At 36.3% G+C, this 19,826-nt stretch overlaps 1 protein-coding gene across 1 annotated transcript in view; it reads left to right on the top strand.

Moving 5' to 3' along the window:
• Positions 1-19,826, top strand: part of dsb (scavenger receptor class B member debris buster) — a 113,411-nt gene that overhangs the window by 61,115 nt on the left and 32,470 nt on the right. Inside the window, exon 2 of the mRNA XM_076132512.1 lies at positions 3,134-3,292. Coding sequence (XP_075988627.1) covers positions 3,166-3,292 — 127 coding nt within the window. The 5' untranslated portion in view covers positions 3,134-3,165. The remainder of the gene's footprint in view (positions 1-3,133; positions 3,293-19,826) is intronic.

The raw sequence follows: 19,826 nt of genomic DNA, 5'->3' as shown, positions 1-19,826 counted from the left end.
TTGACAGGCGAGTGATAGAATAATTAATAGGTGTGCTTTGTAGAAAATATTGGGATTTGCACTTTCATTTTAAAACATCGCATCGTAACGAAATCTTTATATATAGCTGAATCTTTATATATAGAAAAATATATATCGCTGATATTTATTTTAAAGCATTTGCAATCTTAAACATAAAATGTTATAAATCGTGAAGAAACCTTGCCTGCTTGAAATTTGTTTAATACATTTATCGAGGGCATGCAAAGTCCCCAACCCGCACTTAGCCGTTATGACAGCCGCGACCCGCAATTAAACATGCCTTCCTAAACACGGAGGAACTCGATATGTATAAGATGGTCACCCATCCACAAATCAACCTCGGCAAGAATGGCTTAACCTCAGAGATCGACCCGTGCGGCTGTTGTTAACTAAGCCACGAGCTCCTCTGACTGTAAAAGGTACAAAACAAAAAATGTGGAAGACTTAAGGCTGATACCCTCCCTCGTTCGGGAGAAGACTCTTTTCCAGCAGTAGGACACAGGTTTAAAGAAATTATAAAGGAAAACTTTACAAAAACTTTGTCTTATAAAATTGCTATTGCCTAAATGCCTGCAACGATAGTATGCAACACTTATATAAAAATTATCTCACCGCTATAAAAACTATTACCGTTTGCCAACAGACTAAGATTTAGTTTTTATACTTTTAAAACGTGTTGTAATGTTATCTCAAACTATAGCTATGTCCTACACTAGCTGACCCGCGCAACTTCGCTTGCGTCACCGAAGAGAGAATCGGTCATAATTTTCCCCCTTTTGTAACATTTTTAGTTGCTACTCCGCTCCTGATGGCCGTAGCGTGATGTTATATAGCCTATAGCCTTCCTCGATAAATGGTCTATCTAACACTGAAAGAATTTTTCAAATCGGATCAGTAGTTCCTGAGATTAGCACGTTAAAACAAACAAACAAACAAACTCTTCAGCTTTATAATATTAGTATAGACTAGCCAATTTGTATGATAACTGCCTCCGTAGCGGTTTAGGTCGCCACGCCGCTAGCATTGCGTCGAGAGATCGTGGGTTCGATTCCCACACGGAACAATTGTTTGTGCGATCCACAAATAATTGTTTCGGGTCTGGTTGTGCTTTGTGTCCGTTGTTTATATTTATGTTTGTAAAAGTCCCCGCGACACAAGAGCAATTTTTAGTGTGGGAGTTGCCTCTTTTTTTTATGAAGATATAATAAATTCAGCTACATTTTTAAAGCCATTATTTGTATAAAAAACTAAGTGCGGGAGTAGTTTTTTTAAAACGCATTATCAATTTCAATTAAGAAACTTATTTCTCCTTCATTCTAGGAGGAGACCGTACAATATCAGCTTTTGATGATAAAAGATTTTCCTTTTAAAACTAGTTTTTTAAGCTGTTTCTCTGTTTACCCCTTAACGACAAGGCCGTTATGATAAGTGACGGAAATACCACAGCACAGTAAATAGGTCCAAGGTTCGATTCCGTTGTTAAACTGGCTGTACCTTGACGAAATATAATAATGGTACTTATTTACTTATGTCGTTATTTCTAATAATATAAACATATATATTTTTAGTTAACTTGACTATTATTATATAATATATGTTATAATATAAGTTTTTCCTGTGACTTGGCCCTTCAAAATGGTATCTTGGTAGTATAAATAATATTATCATAATAAGATTTTACTTTATTTATTTAATTATTTTTTTCCAATCAGTAAGTACAGTATAATTGTTTTTCTTTAACAAGAAAATTAAGTTTGTAAATGATTTATGACTCGAATTTCATAAAAAATCAATATAGATTTTTTTTTGTTATTGTGTTAAACATACATATAAATGTATTTTAAGTATCAAAAATTCGCATTTTTAATAAAAATAAGACATAGTATTTTAAAATAAAACCTGTGGTGAAAATCTTATGAAAATTCGTTCAGTAGTTTTTGAGTCTATCAGACACTGACAGACAGACACATCAACTTTATTTTCTTCTAGTAAATAGTGATGTATATAAAAATTATATATTACTTCATAACATGTTATTTAACTATTATGTGACTGTTACAAGGTCCTGGGTTCGATTGCGGTCGGGTAAACGTCTGTTGGGTTTTTCTATTAAGAAAAGTGTTAACTAAAGTCTGGTGACGCGCCCTGGAGGTATATCATGAAACTACGCATTTTCAATACGTTATGTAATTTAGCCTAGTGGTATAAGTTGACACCTCCCACGCAAGTGGTCGCAGGTTCGAACCTAAGGCAACACACCAATGACTTTTCGAAGTTATGTGTGTATTAGAAATAATTGTCACATGCTCCAACGGTGAAGGAAAACATCGTGAGGAAACCTTGCATGCCTAAAAATTTGTTTAATGCATTTATTGAGGGCATGCAAAGTCCCCAACCCGCACTTGGCCAGCGTGGTGGACTCAAGGCCTAACCCCTCCCTCATTACGGGAGGAGACCCTTGCCCAGCAGTGGGACAGTAATGGGTTAAATTTATATTTATCTATACTAATATAATAAAGCTGAAGAGTTTGTTTGTTTGAACGCGCTAATCTCAGGAACTACTGTTCCGGTTTGAAAAATTCTTTCAGTGTTAGATGGCCCATTTATCGAGGAAGGCTATAGGCTATATAACATCACGCTACGGTCATTAGGAGCGGAGTAGCAACGAAAAATGTTACAAAAACGGGGAAAATTTTGACCCATTATCTTAGGGGACGCAAGCGAAGTTGCGCGGGTCAGCTAGTTATGTATATTATTATATGTAATTTACAATATTAGCCCCATGTAAAAGGGGGCGAGCTTATTAGCGTATTCCATGGCTATATAACTCTAATCTCTTTTTTTACTACATTTCAAAAGACAACTTAAAAGACAGCGCAATGCTCTTGTGTCGCGGGGACTTTTACAAACATACTTGACAAACAACAGGCACAAAGCACAACCAGACCCGAAACAACTATTTGTAGATCGCACTAATAATTGTTCCGTGTGGGAATGGAACCCACGACACACTGGTAGCGGCGTGGTTACCTTAACCACTGCGCAGGCAGTCTGACAGTGCAACTGAAGACTTTAAGGTCAAAATTTTTCAACATGTTTTTTTTTCTTCCAGGTCCCCCACCACATGCGGTCAAAACAGCCAGAATGGGGCACAAACCGTATCTGTCACAAGTGGGACAATCGGCCCGGAACAGACTGTTTGGTCTGGGGCCCAGCGATCGACGAGTGCCGATCAGCATGCTTATCTCTCAGCAGAAGAGATTGAGTAGTGGTAAGTGTTGATTTATGTTCGGGGATTTTGTGGGGACAGTTTTAGGTGGAAGAATCTTGGGGGACAATTATTTTGTTAGAGGAATTTAGGGGGACAGTTTTGAAGCGAAGGAAATTGTGTTAAACCAATTATTTGGGATTTACGCAGAGAATCTTAGCAAATGCGTTCGAGGCGGTGGAATTTTAGGGGAACAGTTATTCTATTAGACGAATGTAGAGGGATAATATTTTGAAGTGAAGGTAGTTTGTGTTAAACTAATTATTGGGCACTTTCGCAGAGAATCCTAAGCGAATACGTTCGAGGTGGAGGAATTTTAGGGGGACAATGTTACATCATCATACTGATTAAAGACCCATTTAATCGTTTGCAAAGATTAAGCGTCCTCCCATTTACCACATTCATTGCTGTTTCCTTTCGTTCAGTAGCGCCATTTTCTACCACTATCGACAACCGGCTGGCTATCTTTGGCAAATTTTGTATGAAAATCTGATTATATCTGAATAAGTCCTATATTATGTCGGCTTCACGGGTATATTTCAGATATCTCCTCTCCTACACCTTCGTGTACAACAGGTGTTACGTTATACTAACTGACCCGCGCAACTTCGTTTGCGTCACATAAGAGAGAATAAGTCATAATTTTCCCCGTTTTTGTATCATTTTTTACTGGTACTCTACTCCTATTGGTCGTAGCGTGATGATATATAGCCTTCCTCGCTAAATGGGCTATCTAAGTTCACTGGAAGAATTTTTCAAATCGGCTCAGCAGTTCCTGAGATTAGTATAGGTATAGATGCGTAAAAATACAGCAAAAGAAACGTATTTTCCGTTGCATCAAAACTTAAGCTGTTTGTATATATTATCATATGATTGTGAACGAGAAACAAATATGTCATTCAAGTACTAAAATCGGCAAGACACGTCGAATCTCATGATCTACAAACGTGATCTGTCAAGTAATTAGCATTTTAAACTGTAATTATAAAAAGCCTAATTACTTTCCACGTGATACGTGTTGATACAATGAACACTTGCTCTAACGGTAGAAGAAAATATTGTGCTGAAATTTTGCATTTCTAGAGCTCTTTGAGACTGTAGGCAAAAAGTCTTTACTTGGCCAGCGTGGTGGACTCTATTACATGGGACTAACATTGTTATTGGCGAAACGTAGGTGTCATTCACCTCTGCCTACATCTTTTGGTAATAACAGGCGTGATATTATGTATGTATGTTTGTATGTGTTTATGTGTAGGTATGTATGTATGTATGTCTGTATGTCATACAATGTGTATGTATGTGTGTATGTATGTGTGTATGTATGTGTGTATGTATGTACCGTAGGGACGGGTTATTTTAACTCTAGGGGGCAACATTGGCTCAAATTAAGAACAAAATACTTTAATATTTTTTCAAATAAAGTCAGTTTCGTATAAAAAGTTAGTATCCATATTTACCAAATAAAATCACTTAAATCTCTACAACTCAAGATACTTTACAACAGATAGATTTGAAAACATATACGAAAATCGTTGTCATAGTAACCCGACCTTACGGAATGTTATATGTTATTGTATGTACTTATGTATGTATGTATGTATGTTTGTATAAAGTCATTAGGCACTCTGCCCTACCTCCAGTAGCGACATGATAACGTCCCAATAACCTCGCACATAACGCAGTTTTGTGCAACACATTTACAACATTACCATCCGATTTTCGTAATATTTACTGCGACGCAAGTTATAAGAGAATTGTAGAAAATCAGCTAACCCGGCAAACGTTGTTTTGCCAAACAAATTTGAAAAAAAAATAGTGTCACTAAGGGGTATGAACAATAGATGTAGGTCGATTTTCAGACCTATTCAATATGCTCACAAAATTTCATGAGAATCGGTCAAGCCGTTTCGGAGGAGTACGGTAACATTGTGACATGGATTTTTTTTAAATAACATGTTTTATATCACTAAATAGATACATATAATCACGGCTGCTACATGTTTGAGGTGTCCATAGTCAATTGTGCTTGCCGGTCTGTTAACAATCTGTAGGTTAAGCAACACTTGTCGCGGTCATTCCGTAGGTGGGCGACTGCTTATACTTGAACTGGGTATCTCCGTACTTCAGAGAACGCGATAAAAGTTGATTCTGGTTGTTGTCTAATAAGATAATTATAATGGTAGGGGCGAGCTTATTGCCGTTTACTCACTGAAAATAGAAATAGAAAATATTGGTCTTTTGTAATTTTATAATTATGTTTTCAGAAATATATACAAGTATGTTTATCAGTTATTTAGTTACCATAATACAAGCTCTGCTTAGTTTGGAATCAAATGACCGTGTGTGAGTTGTCCGATGATATTTATTTATTATTATTATTATTGGTCCCGTATATAGCTGCTATCAATATTACTGAAAACTTAGGTCATAAAATTAATTATTACTTTAATCGCTATGCGCCTATGACTCAAACTTCAAAGTGCAACACGCAAACTGTAATACCAGACGGTAGTTAATTCGATTCCGTTCTGTAACCACTCGTATTAACATTACTAGGGCTTACGACCGGCTCTGTCTGCATTTAATAGCTAATTGAATTGATAGTGTTGTCTTAGGTTCGATTCCTGGATCGGGTAAAATTATTGTTGGGATTTTGCTATTTTGTTGTTTATTTTTAAATGGTTCTGGTACAACAGTGTAATAGAGTCTTGGGTTCGATTCCCAGAACGGGTAAATTTGAATTAAGTACCTCAAGTTCTTTTTAGTGGAGATTTTGAGATATCTTAACAGAAAACCTTAGAATAGCTCCTTACTATCTATAGTCTCACCCAGAATTGGAACCCGAGACCTATGGTCAGGTGTAAACGGTACTAACAGGCAATAAAGGCAACCGACTCCTATTGCGCAATCTATGGCGCAGTGGTTAAAAGTATCACCTCCACAACTACAGTTATTTAGATCAGGATGTCAAATCTAGTCGACCTTTCAGAGGTCACAGTTAATCCGACACCACAAGGACGGTAACTGGTTCGATTCCCGGCAAAGTACATTACATTTTACGACTGATCGGTGTAAAAGGTTGTCGAGGAAAAAAACACAACTTGTTTGTTATATCAATGTCAAATATTTTGACCGTCAAATTGACAAATATATACAAATGTCTGTGACTCTGTCTGTGTGTAAAGAATTCTCATAGACATTTTTAACCCGTTCTTTCTCATCGTATGGTTAGTGGTCAACCTAGTGTCAAAGTTGTTCAAGCCGCCCGAAGGCCTTTGACGTGGCTTAACAACTGTTATCTATATTGACCACAATCGGGACCGACATTTTACGTGCTCTCCGAGGTACGAAGGTCTACGACCTCAACTTCCTAACTCCGGGCAAATTTCTCTTTCCAAAAGATTTTTTGGCCCTGAATTCGCGGCAGTCGCATAAGCCGCCTTTACACACACACTATATCGCACGTTCTTAGGAGCGTACAGGATTACGCGCGGGAAAGCAGCGCGCTCTGAGAGAGCGATTTTATTCGCGGGCGCGGACAGATGAGCGCGGCGCGTGGTCTTTCCTTTCCCCGTGCACAAAAGACTATTTTAGGAACTTGATTCAAACCCGAGACCTCTTACGCGGCATTCTTATACACTACCAACAGCGCCAACTGAGACAGTTACTCGATTATTACGCGTACGGAAAAGTGATTTTCGATTTCATCCGGGGCCTTCTCTCGAGCAATGTGGTCCAACTACTTTCTGATGCAAGGTCAATGGCACTAGACTAACGAATGGTTTAATTTTAACTGCAGACAGTTAATCTAATGGTTAACGATTTTTTTTTTATAATATCACTTTCAACTAATATTGTTAATGCGAAAGTTTGTGAGAAGGGATGTATGTATGTATGTATGCTTATAAATCTTTCACGAAAAAACTACTGGACGGATTAACACAAACAATATTTTTTACGCCGGGAAACGCGGACGAAGTCGCGGGCATTGCTAGCTAATATTTTATGCTTGAAAGCATGAAATGTATCCACATTTTAGTATTTAGTAACGAGTCCCATGTAATAGGGGGCGAGCCTATTAAAATAAATAAATGTCATTGGACAACTCACACACGGTCATTTGATTCCAAACTAAGCAGAGCTAGTATATAAGCAGCTATAGTAACCAAAATAACTGATAAACATACTTATATACTTCTAAATACATACTTAAATAGATACATTAATATCCAGGCTCAAAACAAATACTCGTGCTCATCACACAAAGATTTATCCCGGGTGGGATTCCAACCCACCATACTATCATGTAACGGCACGTTACCAGACTCCCGACCACTATAAAGAATATTCAAATAGAAATTGAACAAAACCTAATAACACTTTGCCAAATCCAGGAACCGAACCAGAGACCTCGTGATCCGCAGACGCATATACTTTCACTAATACAATAAAAACTGCTCAGAAAACTATTTCTGTCCCTTACATACAAAAACCCTTATCTCAGGGGATTCAAACCCACGACAGTTTAGAGGTGATCATCTAAACCACTGCACCAAAAGTGCAGTCAGTCAATATTTTGCATTAAATCTCCTATAGTATTCGGTTCGATGTCTGATTGACAAATATTAGTTGAATATTAATATCTTATCCTAAACAAATAAGATTTAGTCATACTAAAATAAATATATATAAAATTGACCTTTAAAATAAGACGATGGATGAAAACAAAAGAATTATTACTTCAATTAGCGTATGGTTAGTGGTCAACCTAGTGTCAGAGTTGCTTCATATAATATCTGGGTTAAGCAATCTTAGCATGAACTTTTCATAGATGGGTAACCACACTGTAGTTGCTTTTTTGTAAGAATTATTCATGATTTTCCGTTACTTATAAAGGCAATTATACGACATTTTTGAACTATTATTTATATAACAAACTCGGAAGGGCTTGTGTTTATTTTGCCCTTGACATAGTTAAATATTAATAGAATATAAGTAGTTAATTGTAAACTTCCGATTTGCTTGAATAGTAAAGAAAAACATACATACATACAAAAATAATATCACACCTGTTATCTTTAAACGATCTGTGGGCTAAACAACCCTTAGCGCGGCAATTCCATAGATGGGTGACCGCATAGTGGTATTTGAACTGGGCGTCTCCGTCCATCGGAGCGCACGTAAAAAGTCGGTCCCGGTTGTTGTCTATTAAGACAACAGTCGTTAAGCCATGTCAAAGACTACACTAAGTTGACCGGGAACAACCGGGACCGACTTTTTACGTGCCCTCCGAAGCACGGAGACGCTCAGTTTTAAATACCACTATGCGGTCACCCATCTACAGACCGCGCCAACGGTTGCTTAACCCACAGATCGTTTACCGATCGGTGAGTACAACTGGCTATAAGCACACAAATAATACGTGTAGGAATTGAACCTGTGACCTCGCATACAAAACCTAGTTTCTATCTTAAGGTCATGTAATAGTTATATTAAGTGACTAAGATGTTCTTAGTAGGCAGCCTTGGTCTCTGTTTAACCTCAAATTAGCAATAGCGTAATGATATGTCAACATTTTCTTCGTCATACTAAGTCACGTACAAGTATAAAAAGTTACGACAAAAACTTAATGAAGGTTTTGAAGGCATCGTCTACTACATATTAGGTTGGAGAAAAAGTCTTTTCGCATTATAGTATGTATGAATAAATAATAAATATTGTTGGACAACTCACACACGGTCATTTGATTCCAAACTAAGCAGAGCTTGTACTATGGTAACCAAATAACTGTTAAACATACTTATATACTTCTAAATACATACTTATATAGATACATTAACATCCAGGCTCAGAACAAATACTCGTGCTCATCACACAAAGATTTGTCCCGGGTGGGATTCAAACCCACCACAGGCGGCGCTACGGTTGTAGCGGCGAGGTGACCGCTTAAACCAATTAAAATCTCTTTGGCTTCAAGAATCACAAATGAGTACACGGTTCATTAAGTTTCGAGCTCGTGAGGTACCCAAATATCGAGCTTTTTTGTGTAGAGAAGAGATTTTATTACTTTACTTTACTTTTTCACCGACCTAATATTATAAACTTGGCTTGGCTTTACACCAAAATCAACATCAAATCATTTATTCATTTAGGTCAAATGCTGACACTTATGATAGTCAATGATAGGCACATTTTACCACGGGAGATCATTTCACGCGGAAGGTATCGCGGATAGAAGCTATTATATTATAAAGGCGATAGCTTGTGAATATAGATTTATGTTTGTTACTCTTTCACGTAAAAACTACAAGACAGATTTTAGTAAAATTAGATTTACAGATAGTTTATAACTTAGATTAACATATAGGATACTTTTTACCACGGAAAAACTTTTCACGCAGACGAAATGGCGGGCGGAAACTAGTAATAATGTATGTTTCAGATTTTACCGAAAACTGACTGATTTTTGAACATAAATACGTAACATCACGACTGTTATACTCCAATTTATAAGCAGAGGTGTATGAAATACACCCTCGTTTCATCATTTACTATATTATTATCTTAGGACATCTTGTAAACCTCTACAAACAATTACTAACCTACATGTACCTTCGTATATTAAACTCAAGATAAATATTATCATTGACCTCACCGGTCAAGGTTTGACTCCCCGGCAAAAACTCCTGACATTTCAAGACATGTGTGTATTGTGATTTCAGAAAGTGCAGTTGTATTTAAGTCAAGGCGTATGCTAATACAATGTACAACTTACGCTTGACCGTGGTGGACTTAAGGCTTAACCCCTCTCTCATTCCGAGAGAAGACCCTTGCCCAGCATTGGGACAGTAATAGTAAATTAATTTAAGAAATAACATTTTTTTATATTTATTTTATAGGATGATTTTGGAAGAAAATGGGGAAGGCCTTTGCCCAGCAGTGGGATACTTAATCAGGCTAAAGAAAAAACGAATTTTATATATAAAGTCACGCTTTTAACTCCCAAATAGATGTATGCAATATGGGTTAGTAGCCACGTAATATAAATATCATCTATTAAAATAAAGAATAATCACCGAAGCCATTTGGAATGTATATATATGTACATATCATGTATGTATGTTTGTTACTCTTCACAAAAAAACTACTAGACGGATTTTTATGAAATAGTTTAAAACCTGGATTAACACATCGGATATATTTTTAAATTGTCGCGTTGCATGTTTAAAGTACAATAGAAAACGGGAATTAACGCGAACACGCATTTTACCTGTCGCAGGCTGACTGACAACCTGCGCCGAAACGTTAGGCATTTTATGGTAAAACTAGCTGACCCGCGCAACTTCGCTTGCGTCACATAAGAGAGAATGGGTCAAAATTTTCCCCGTTTATGTAACATTTTTCACTGGTACTCTGCTCCTATTGGTAGTAGCGTAATGGTATGTAGCCTATAACCTTTCTCGTTAAATGAACTATCTAACACTGAAAGAGTTTTGCAAATCGGACCAGTAAGTAGTTCCTGAGATTAGCGCGTTCAAACAAACAAAAAACCAAACAAACAAACTCTTCAGCTTTATAATATTAGTATAGATTAAACACATAGGATACTTTCTACCCCGGGAAATCTTTCGCAGACAAAGTCGCGGATTGAAACTAGTATCATATGTGAACGATGAGTATAAATCTTAAGGATATTCACGCCAACGCAAGTGATAACAGCAGGATGATAGATAACAGGTTCAATAACGGTCGAGTGTTATCACAGGACGACGTTTTTATAATCGTTACGTATCCGTAAATTGATTTCTGTTCAAGGCCTGATAAGGCGTTGACCTGGGTTCGAATTCCAACTAGTGCAGTGGGTGAGATACTCACTGCACATACACACATCTATACTCATATTATAAAGCTGAAGAGTTTGTTTGTTTGTTTGAACGCGCTAAACTCAGAACGCTAAAAAATTCTTTCAGTATTAGATAGCCCATTTATCGAGGAAGGCTTTAGGCTATATAACTTCACGCTACGGCCATTAGGAGCAGAGTAGCAACGAAAAATGTTACAAAAACGGGGAAAATTATGTCCCATTGTCTCTTATGTGACGCAAGCGAAGTTGCGCGGGTCAGCTAGTACTCAATATCACGCCTCTGCCGTGCCAAACCAAAACACAGTAACTTTCAAAAGCCAGTTTTAAATTTCCCATTAATGTCCTACCGCTGGGCAAGGATCTACTCCAGTAGTGAGGGAGGGGTTAGGCCTTCAGCCTTTAGCCTTGGTTTAGTTGTTCGATAAAAGCTGCGGAACCGATCGTGTCGACCTAAATATGTGTGTAGTAAACCTAAGTCTATTTGTTTAATGGAAAATCACTCAATAGTAGCAATTACATTGTTATAGTGATTTACCTCTATATTTATGTGATTAAATAAAGATCTAAAGTTATAGATAATTGAACAATAAACTTTATTAGCCACTAGTTGTCGCGCGCGGCTCCACTCGCTTATAGAGCTTGTTATACACATATTCGGTTAGGCAATATTTATCGAACAACAAAACCGACTCGACTCACTTGTTCGGCTTGTGTCGATCGGGTTCATCTACACATATTTGGTTTTGCCGCCCGGTTAAGCCGATTAATGCCGAGCTGAATATATTATTATGTCTAGCAAACCTAGTATGACTGAAATGGTGAAATAGGTAACCTATACTATTAAGGTACTGCTAGGCAAGGGTCTCTTCCAGAATTGAGGGGGGGTCCTTGAGTCCACCACGCTGGTTATATTGTGTCTGTTGGGGACTTTACACCCAAGAAATGCGGTAAACAAGTTTTCAGTTTCATCACGATGTTTTCCTTCACCGTTAGAACAAGTGGTCGCTTTTCGATTCGCCTTTTTCCTATAGGAGTAAAGAGGTAGGCAGAGACCAAAGAACGCCACTTGGTACGATCCTTACAAACTTTCCTTGCCTCATTCACATCCATACATCTTGTCATACATACATCTTGTTATTCCTACAGACAAAGTCAGAGACATAAACTAGTATATAAAAAGATAGATCATATCTCAAAATGATTTATAGATAAATAATAATGGCATACCAACACCTAGTTTTAATAATTTAACATAATAATATGCTTTGTAAACAAGATAAAAGTATTATTAATCTTGTTCAACAATGCTGTAATAAAATAGAGCAGAATATAATAAATCTATAGATGTTTTCTTCCTTATAGGAAATCTTTAAATAAAAAATGACTATGCAACTGAAGATCGAAAGGTCTCAGGTTCATATACTTATATGACAAATGTGCTTTATAAAAACAATGTGAATTTAATTTCTAGGTCACTTTACGACTATTCTTTTTTCTCTCAATGTCTGGTTTGACTTCCAGGTTGAGCAAAGTGCTGGCACGAGATGGCAATAGGCAGATTCCATGTTACATGGGTCTAATATTACAAACGTGAAAACATAACTATATTTCGGTACACCCCTGTTACACTTTTGGATAAAAAAGCGTGTATTATATATATTTTTTATTATTAATAAGTTTTTCTTTTTTAACTCATTTCTTGAGGGTATATAAAGTCCACAACTACTTAGCCAGCGTGGTGGACTCAAAACGCTTGCCCATCAGTGGGACAATAATGGGTTTAAAATATTTCTTTCGAATGATAAAAAAACGCATTTCTCGAGGGCATGCAAAGTCCTCAACCCGCGTTTGGCCAACATAATGGACTCAAAACCTAACCCCTCACACAATTTGGGATTAGACCCTTGCCCAGCAGTGGGACATGGTTGTAAATCTTTCTATCCAAGGTAACTGACCAACCTCAACGTAAAACCGGAAATTGAGACAAAAGACTCAAATATTTTGTGTGTAATCGGTTACTCAGTGCATTGGCAAGTTTCCAGTGATAAACAGAAAGACAGACAGACAATGGACGGTGCAGTTCCTTGTATAGTTAGACTTGTGTAAGTTCGGACTTGACCAAAAAAATATTATTCGTATGGTTAGTGGTCAACCTAGTGTCAAAGTTGTTCATGCCGCATTAAACCTTTTATAATACTTGCATGTTGAAATAATTAGCATAAACGTATGGTATGCTCGGGACTCAAACCAGAGACTTTTACAGACGTCAATTACCAATTTATATAATATCTTTTAGGTTAATAATACTTATATGAGTTTAACTTCTAGCTTTCCCAAACGGTGTCGCTAGTATACTTAAATTAAAATAATCAAATTTTAAATTAGAATCTTTAACCATTTCAATTCAAAATTTCATGAAAATCGATATACCAGTCAGACAGGCATATATTTTCAATTATATAATTATTATGACTTTTTACACAGCGCCATACAATTTACGAAAAAACATGGAAAGCCCCGTGAAAATTAATGTTTTTGTCAACTTACACAATATTAAAGTAATTGTCATTATAACCGACAAATAATAATCTTATTATAATAAAAAACTAGACAATATCGTCTGTGATACATCCGGGTATTATTTCTGAGTTTAAAAATATAGCAATTTTTATAATAAGTCGCTAATAAGGTAATCATTTTTCATGTAGAGAGAATGAATATAGATATGTGAATAAAATCTTTTCTCTACACAAAAAGGCTCGATATTTGGGTACTTCACGAGCTCACTGAAAGAAACCTAATGAACCGTGTACTCATTTGTGATTCTTGAAGCCAAAGAAATTTTATTACAAGTTCATACCTACTATAACGCGAAAAGACTTTTTCCACGACCTAATATTATGAGTAGCTCTAGACTATATTGAAGGAAAACGTCCAAATACCACTTTACCCGTCACGGGATCCAAACCCAAAGCCTCTTCAGTCGCATACACTACTTAGCAATACTTTAAATTTAAATAATAAAAAAAATAACCCATTAATGTCCCACTGCTGGGCAAGGGTCTCCCCCGTAATGAGGGAGGGGTTAGGCCTTGAGTCCACCACGCTGTTGTGCCACCACCAAGTGCGGGTTGGGGACTTTGCATGCTCTCAATAAATGTATTAAACAAATTTTTAGGCATGCAAGGTTTCCTCACGATGTTTTCCTTCACCGTTGGAGCATGTGATAATTATTTCTAATACACACATAACTTCGAAAAGTCATTGGTGTGTTGCCTCGGATTCGAACGTGCGACCACTTGCGTGGGTGGTGCCAGTTTAAACCACTCGGCTACTTTACTTGCAGTTAAATCAAAAATATCTTCAAAAAATGCTTTTTCCCAAGTCCGGTATATAAGTGGTCAAAGATTTGACCTTTGTTTCATCGTCACCATAATAAATACCGTTTATTTGCAATTTTCCCATACAACAATGGCAGTTGTGACCATAAAAAATACCTTATTATTCTTAATTGGCTTTTTACAACACTTAGATGATATTTGTCACATGATTTATATATTTGAAGCAATAGACTCGCCCCCTATTACTGAATAAATAAATAAATAAATATTATTGGACAACTCACACACGGTTATTTGATTCCAAACTAAGCAGAGCTTGTACTATGGTAACCAAATAACTGATAAACATACTTATATTCTTCTAAATACATACTTATAAAGATACATTTACATCCAGGCTCAGAACAAATACTCGTGCTCATCACACAAAGATTTGTCTCGGGTGGGATTCGAACCCATCACAAGCGGCGCTACGATTCTGACTTATGAAACTAAATGTGATTTAATATTATTTTTGACTGCCTCCGTGGTGCAGTGGTTTAGGTCGCCACGCCGCTACCATTGCGTCGGGTTCAATTCCCACACGTGACAATTATTTGTGCGATCCACAAATTGTTTCGGGTCTGGTTGTACTTTGTGTCCGTTGTTTGTATGTTTGTTAGCTACTTTGGAATGTTCTAGAAATATTAAATCGCAATCGCTTTAAGAAACCCAGGAATCGAATCTGAGATCTCGTAATCGTTTCGTTCAGAATACCACCAAAATTAAATATAATTTATTTTATACACGCAAACTTTCATTTTTACGTAAAAAGACATTTTTAGAATCTAGATTATATAAAACCTAGTATGACTTAGGCATTTCTAATTAAGGCATCATGCGATACTCAGATTTAAATAATTGAAAGTCGTGTGATTCTTGCTTTTAGGTTAAGCAACTTTCGTAAGGATAGGATTATGATGGATGACCACATAGATGAAGCTGTTTTGAGATTATTAACTAGATCAAACAAAATATAATGTTTTAGAGTTATGTGAATCTTCCGGTTAGGTTAAGCAACTTTCGTAAGCATAGGATTATGATGAATGACCACATAGATGAAAGTGTTTTAATATTATTAATAAGATCAGGCATATTTGTATTGTTAGATCTAAAAATGTATCTATCTCCATGCAAAATTTTATCGAAATCGGTTTAGCAGTTTAGAAACGAAGAAGTTTGAAAACGTCACTGACAAACATACTTTTATTCATTTCGCATTAATTCCAATAGTAATTATTATTATACAGTATAAGTACATAACGACCAAATAAAATTTAAACATCGTATCATAAAATTGGTACACACTGCCTATCCCTATTACAATAAAAGCTTGATGTTAAAGAGAGTGAAAGTTGAAAGCCAGAGAGAGTATATGATGAGTTGTTAGTACACTATGTTAACTACATACATACATACATACATACATACTTACAAATATGTAGTAAAAACTATGTGCTAACGACTTCTAAGAAAAGCTTAGCGAGCGAGCGGTTGAAAATGCAAGTGTATAGAGATTTCGAATTAATTATAATTATTAATTACTGAAGCGACTTCTTGTCAAAGTAAAACTTTAGTATTTACAATATACTAGCTAACCCGCGCAACTTTGCTTGCGCCACATAAGAGAGAATGGGTCATATTTCTCCCGTTTTTGTAACATTTTTTACTGGTACTCTGCTCCTGTTGGTCATAGCGTGATGTTATAATTGTAGCCTTCCTCGATTCCTTTGATTTTGAAAGAATTTTTCAAATCGGAACAGTAGTTCCTGAGATTAGCGCGTTCAAACAAACAAACTCTTCAGCTTTATAATATTAGTATAGATACATACATACATACATACATACATCCATACATACATACATACGTACATACGTACATACGTACATACGTACATACGTACATACGTACATACGTACATACGTACATACGTACATACGTACATACGTACATACGTACATACGTACATACGTACATACGTACATACGTACATACGTACATACAAATATGTAGTAAAAACTATTTTCGATCTTTGACAGTCGTTAACAGTAGTCAGAAGCTTGAATGCTGACAACCAGTCTTGCAGAAGGCCGGTATCTGGGTTGTTCAGATAGGTAGTCGCTCCATGTAAAATACTGGTATTCAGCTGCATCCGGTGACACTGGAGGCCGACAACAATATAGTTTGGAAGAAAGACTAGGATAATATTGAGAAAAGCAATGTTTGTGCAAAATTTAAATAGCACATTTCTTGAGGGCATGCAAGAACCCCTCGCGCTTAGCACGCATGGTCAATTCAAGGCTTAACCCCTTTGCCCAGAGGTGGGGCAGTGATGGGTAAAAAAATACTTTAGTTAAGAAAGGACCTTTGCCCAGCAGTGGGTGGTTCAAAAAACGTTAAAAATATAATAAAATGACATAAACACAAATCCAGTTTTTTTAAACGTCACAAAGGAATCTCGTTTTACTTCAAACAAGATAATAAATAAAAATCACACGAATTTTATGATCTATACAATAATTTAATATGTCATATAGAAATTTATTACTATATTGCTATATAAATTTATATATAAGGAGAATTTATGTCCGTTTTGGAAAAATAAATATCATTGGACAACTCACATACGGTCATTTGATTCCAAACTATGCAGAGCTTGTCCTATGGTAACCAGATAACTGATAAACATACTTATATACTTCTAAATACATACTTACATAGATGAATCTACAACCTTACTCAGAACCAATACTCGTGCTCATCACACAAATATTTGTCCCGCCTAAGATGTGCTTTAAGCCCAATAATAAGATTTTCAAAATACTTTCTAAGAAAAAAATGTTCCCGGTATATGGAAATACTCTCGCTCCCTATTAACTGGGATTAACAATGTAGCTACCGAAATTTCGGTGTATTTTATACACTACTAGCTGACCCGCGCAACTTCGCTTGCGTCACATACGAGAATCATAATTTTCCCCGTTTTTGTAACATTTTATACTGGTACTCTGCTCCTACTGGTCTTAGCGTGATGATATATAGCCTATAACCTTCCTCGATAAATGGGCTATCTAACACTGAAAGAATTTTTCAAATCGGACCAGTAGTTCCCGAGATTAGCGCGTTCAAACAAACAAACAAACAAACAAACTCTTCAGCTTTATAATATTTTTTATACACTATTTGCACTTTTAGGTATAACAGTCATAATTTTATAAGTAAAAAAGTTTTGATAAAGAAATCTATCACTATGTTTATAAGACATAACAATGAAGACATTTGTTTTTTATTAGAAAGTCAAGCCTTAGGCGTTCTGTGAATGCCCGAAGCGTTTTGAAGGCATACTTACCTAAAAGAGGGTCAGCTGGTCAGCTGCATTCACCGGTCGGTAAATGAACCGTGCTGTATCTAAATATATGTATTATTAGGTCGTGGAAAAAGTCTTTTCGCATTATAGTATGTATGAACTTGTAATAAAATCTTTTCTCTACACAAAAAAGTTCGATATTTGGGTACCTCACGAGCTCACTGAAAGAAACCTGATGAACCGCGTACTCATTTGTGATTCTTGAAGCCAAAGAGATTTTATTACGAGTTCATACATACTATAATGCGAAAAACATACTATAATGCGAAAAGACTTTTACCCCGACGTAATATATATAACTCAAAGGCGACTGACAGACATAGTGATTTATCAACGCACAGCTCAAACCACTGGACGGATCGGGTTGAAATTTGTCATGCAGATAGATGTTATGACGTAGGTGTCCGCTAAGAAAGGATTTTGATAAATTCTACCCCCAAGGGGATAAAATTGTTGATGAAAGTTCGTATAAAAATTCTGTCCTAAGTCACATTAAATAGATAGTAAATAATAATCGTGAGTCAATTTTAATTCTAACTATTTTTAATATTATAAATGCGAAAGTAACTCTGTCTGTCTGTCTGTTACTCAATCACGCCTAATTTGATACCCGAGAAAGGACAGAGACTACTTTTTACCCCGGGAAAATTACGCATTCCCATGGGAAAATTCAAGTGGCGGACGAAGTCACGGGTAAAAGCTATTATTACTAATATTATGCCTCATATTGTATTGTAGTTTTTTAGACCTCCAAAGCGGTTAAATTAGGTAATAAAAGAACCACAAATGACTTATCCTTTTCTAAAAAATAATATGTCATACAAAACCACATTCGTATATTTAATGCTATAAATAATTTTGTTAAAATCTATATTTAGCGATAAGGAAAAAACTGCTAAGCTTATTTTAATGGAAATTTCCTTAAAACCTAAAATACTTTATTTTAGTTGGTCTTTTTTGTTAATTTAAAAGCGAGCGTCTGTCCATCTGTCTGTCTGCCTATCGGACCTCCACAACCCAGTTACCTGGGTTATAACACTTTACCCTTCGGTGAGACTGATTGTCAGACTTTTAAGCTTCTGACTACTATTAACGTCTGTCAAAGATCTATGAACATAACAGCCGGGACCAACAATTTAACGTGCCTTCCGAAACAGATAAGAACTCGGAATGTATAATATGGTCACCCATCCACAGAACAACCTCGGCAAGCGTGGCTCAACCTCAGAGATCGAACCGCGCGGCTGTTGTTTACTAAGTCACCAACGCCGCCGGACTAAGCATACATGTATCATAAAAAATATATATTTTGCACAACGTGGAAATCGAACTAGGAACTAGTTATAAGTCACGTTTGCGTTAGTCTAGTCATAAATTACATTTATGACTAATTCTGTTTTGGTCTAAATAACCTGTTTTTTTTAGTTTTATTGTAGTTTTGACACTTTATGTTAGATATTATTCTTAATAATGTAATTAAGGTTTGTGTTTGTGTGGAGCTAACTGTTTGCCGCTGATTTTAAGCTTTTATTTTCCATATAATATGTATGTTTTGCAAAATAGTCAGGTGCGTAGTACTCGTAACCGGCGGTCCTGTATGACAACATGTATGTTTGTGAATGAAGCGAGGGAAGTTTGTATGGATCGTACCAAGTTCTTTGGTCTCTGCCTACCCCTGGAGGAAAGGCGTGATTTTATACACGTATGTTATTAGTTAGAAAGCAAACGTTAACTTAAAGATACTAAAATTGTTATAGAATTATATTTCTTCTCGCTTTACAAATCATAAAGTTAATATTTTCATGAGATGTTAGTAACGAAGACTGCTGTTCAGTAGCTCGATTCTCTACTACTATCGACTACCGACAACCGACCTGTCATCGAGAAATTTTGAATGAAAATCTGATCAGCGCCTCTGACGGGTG

This window comes from Anticarsia gemmatalis, chromosome 28, assembly GCF_050436995.1.
Source record: "Anticarsia gemmatalis isolate Benzon Research Colony breed Stoneville strain chromosome 28, ilAntGemm2 primary, whole genome shotgun sequence".
In the NCBI taxonomy this organism is placed as follows: domain Eukaryota; kingdom Metazoa; phylum Arthropoda; class Insecta; order Lepidoptera; family Erebidae; genus Anticarsia; species Anticarsia gemmatalis.
The sequence above is the reverse complement of the archived record's forward strand: the minus strand, read 5'-3'. Positions and strand labels throughout refer to the sequence as shown.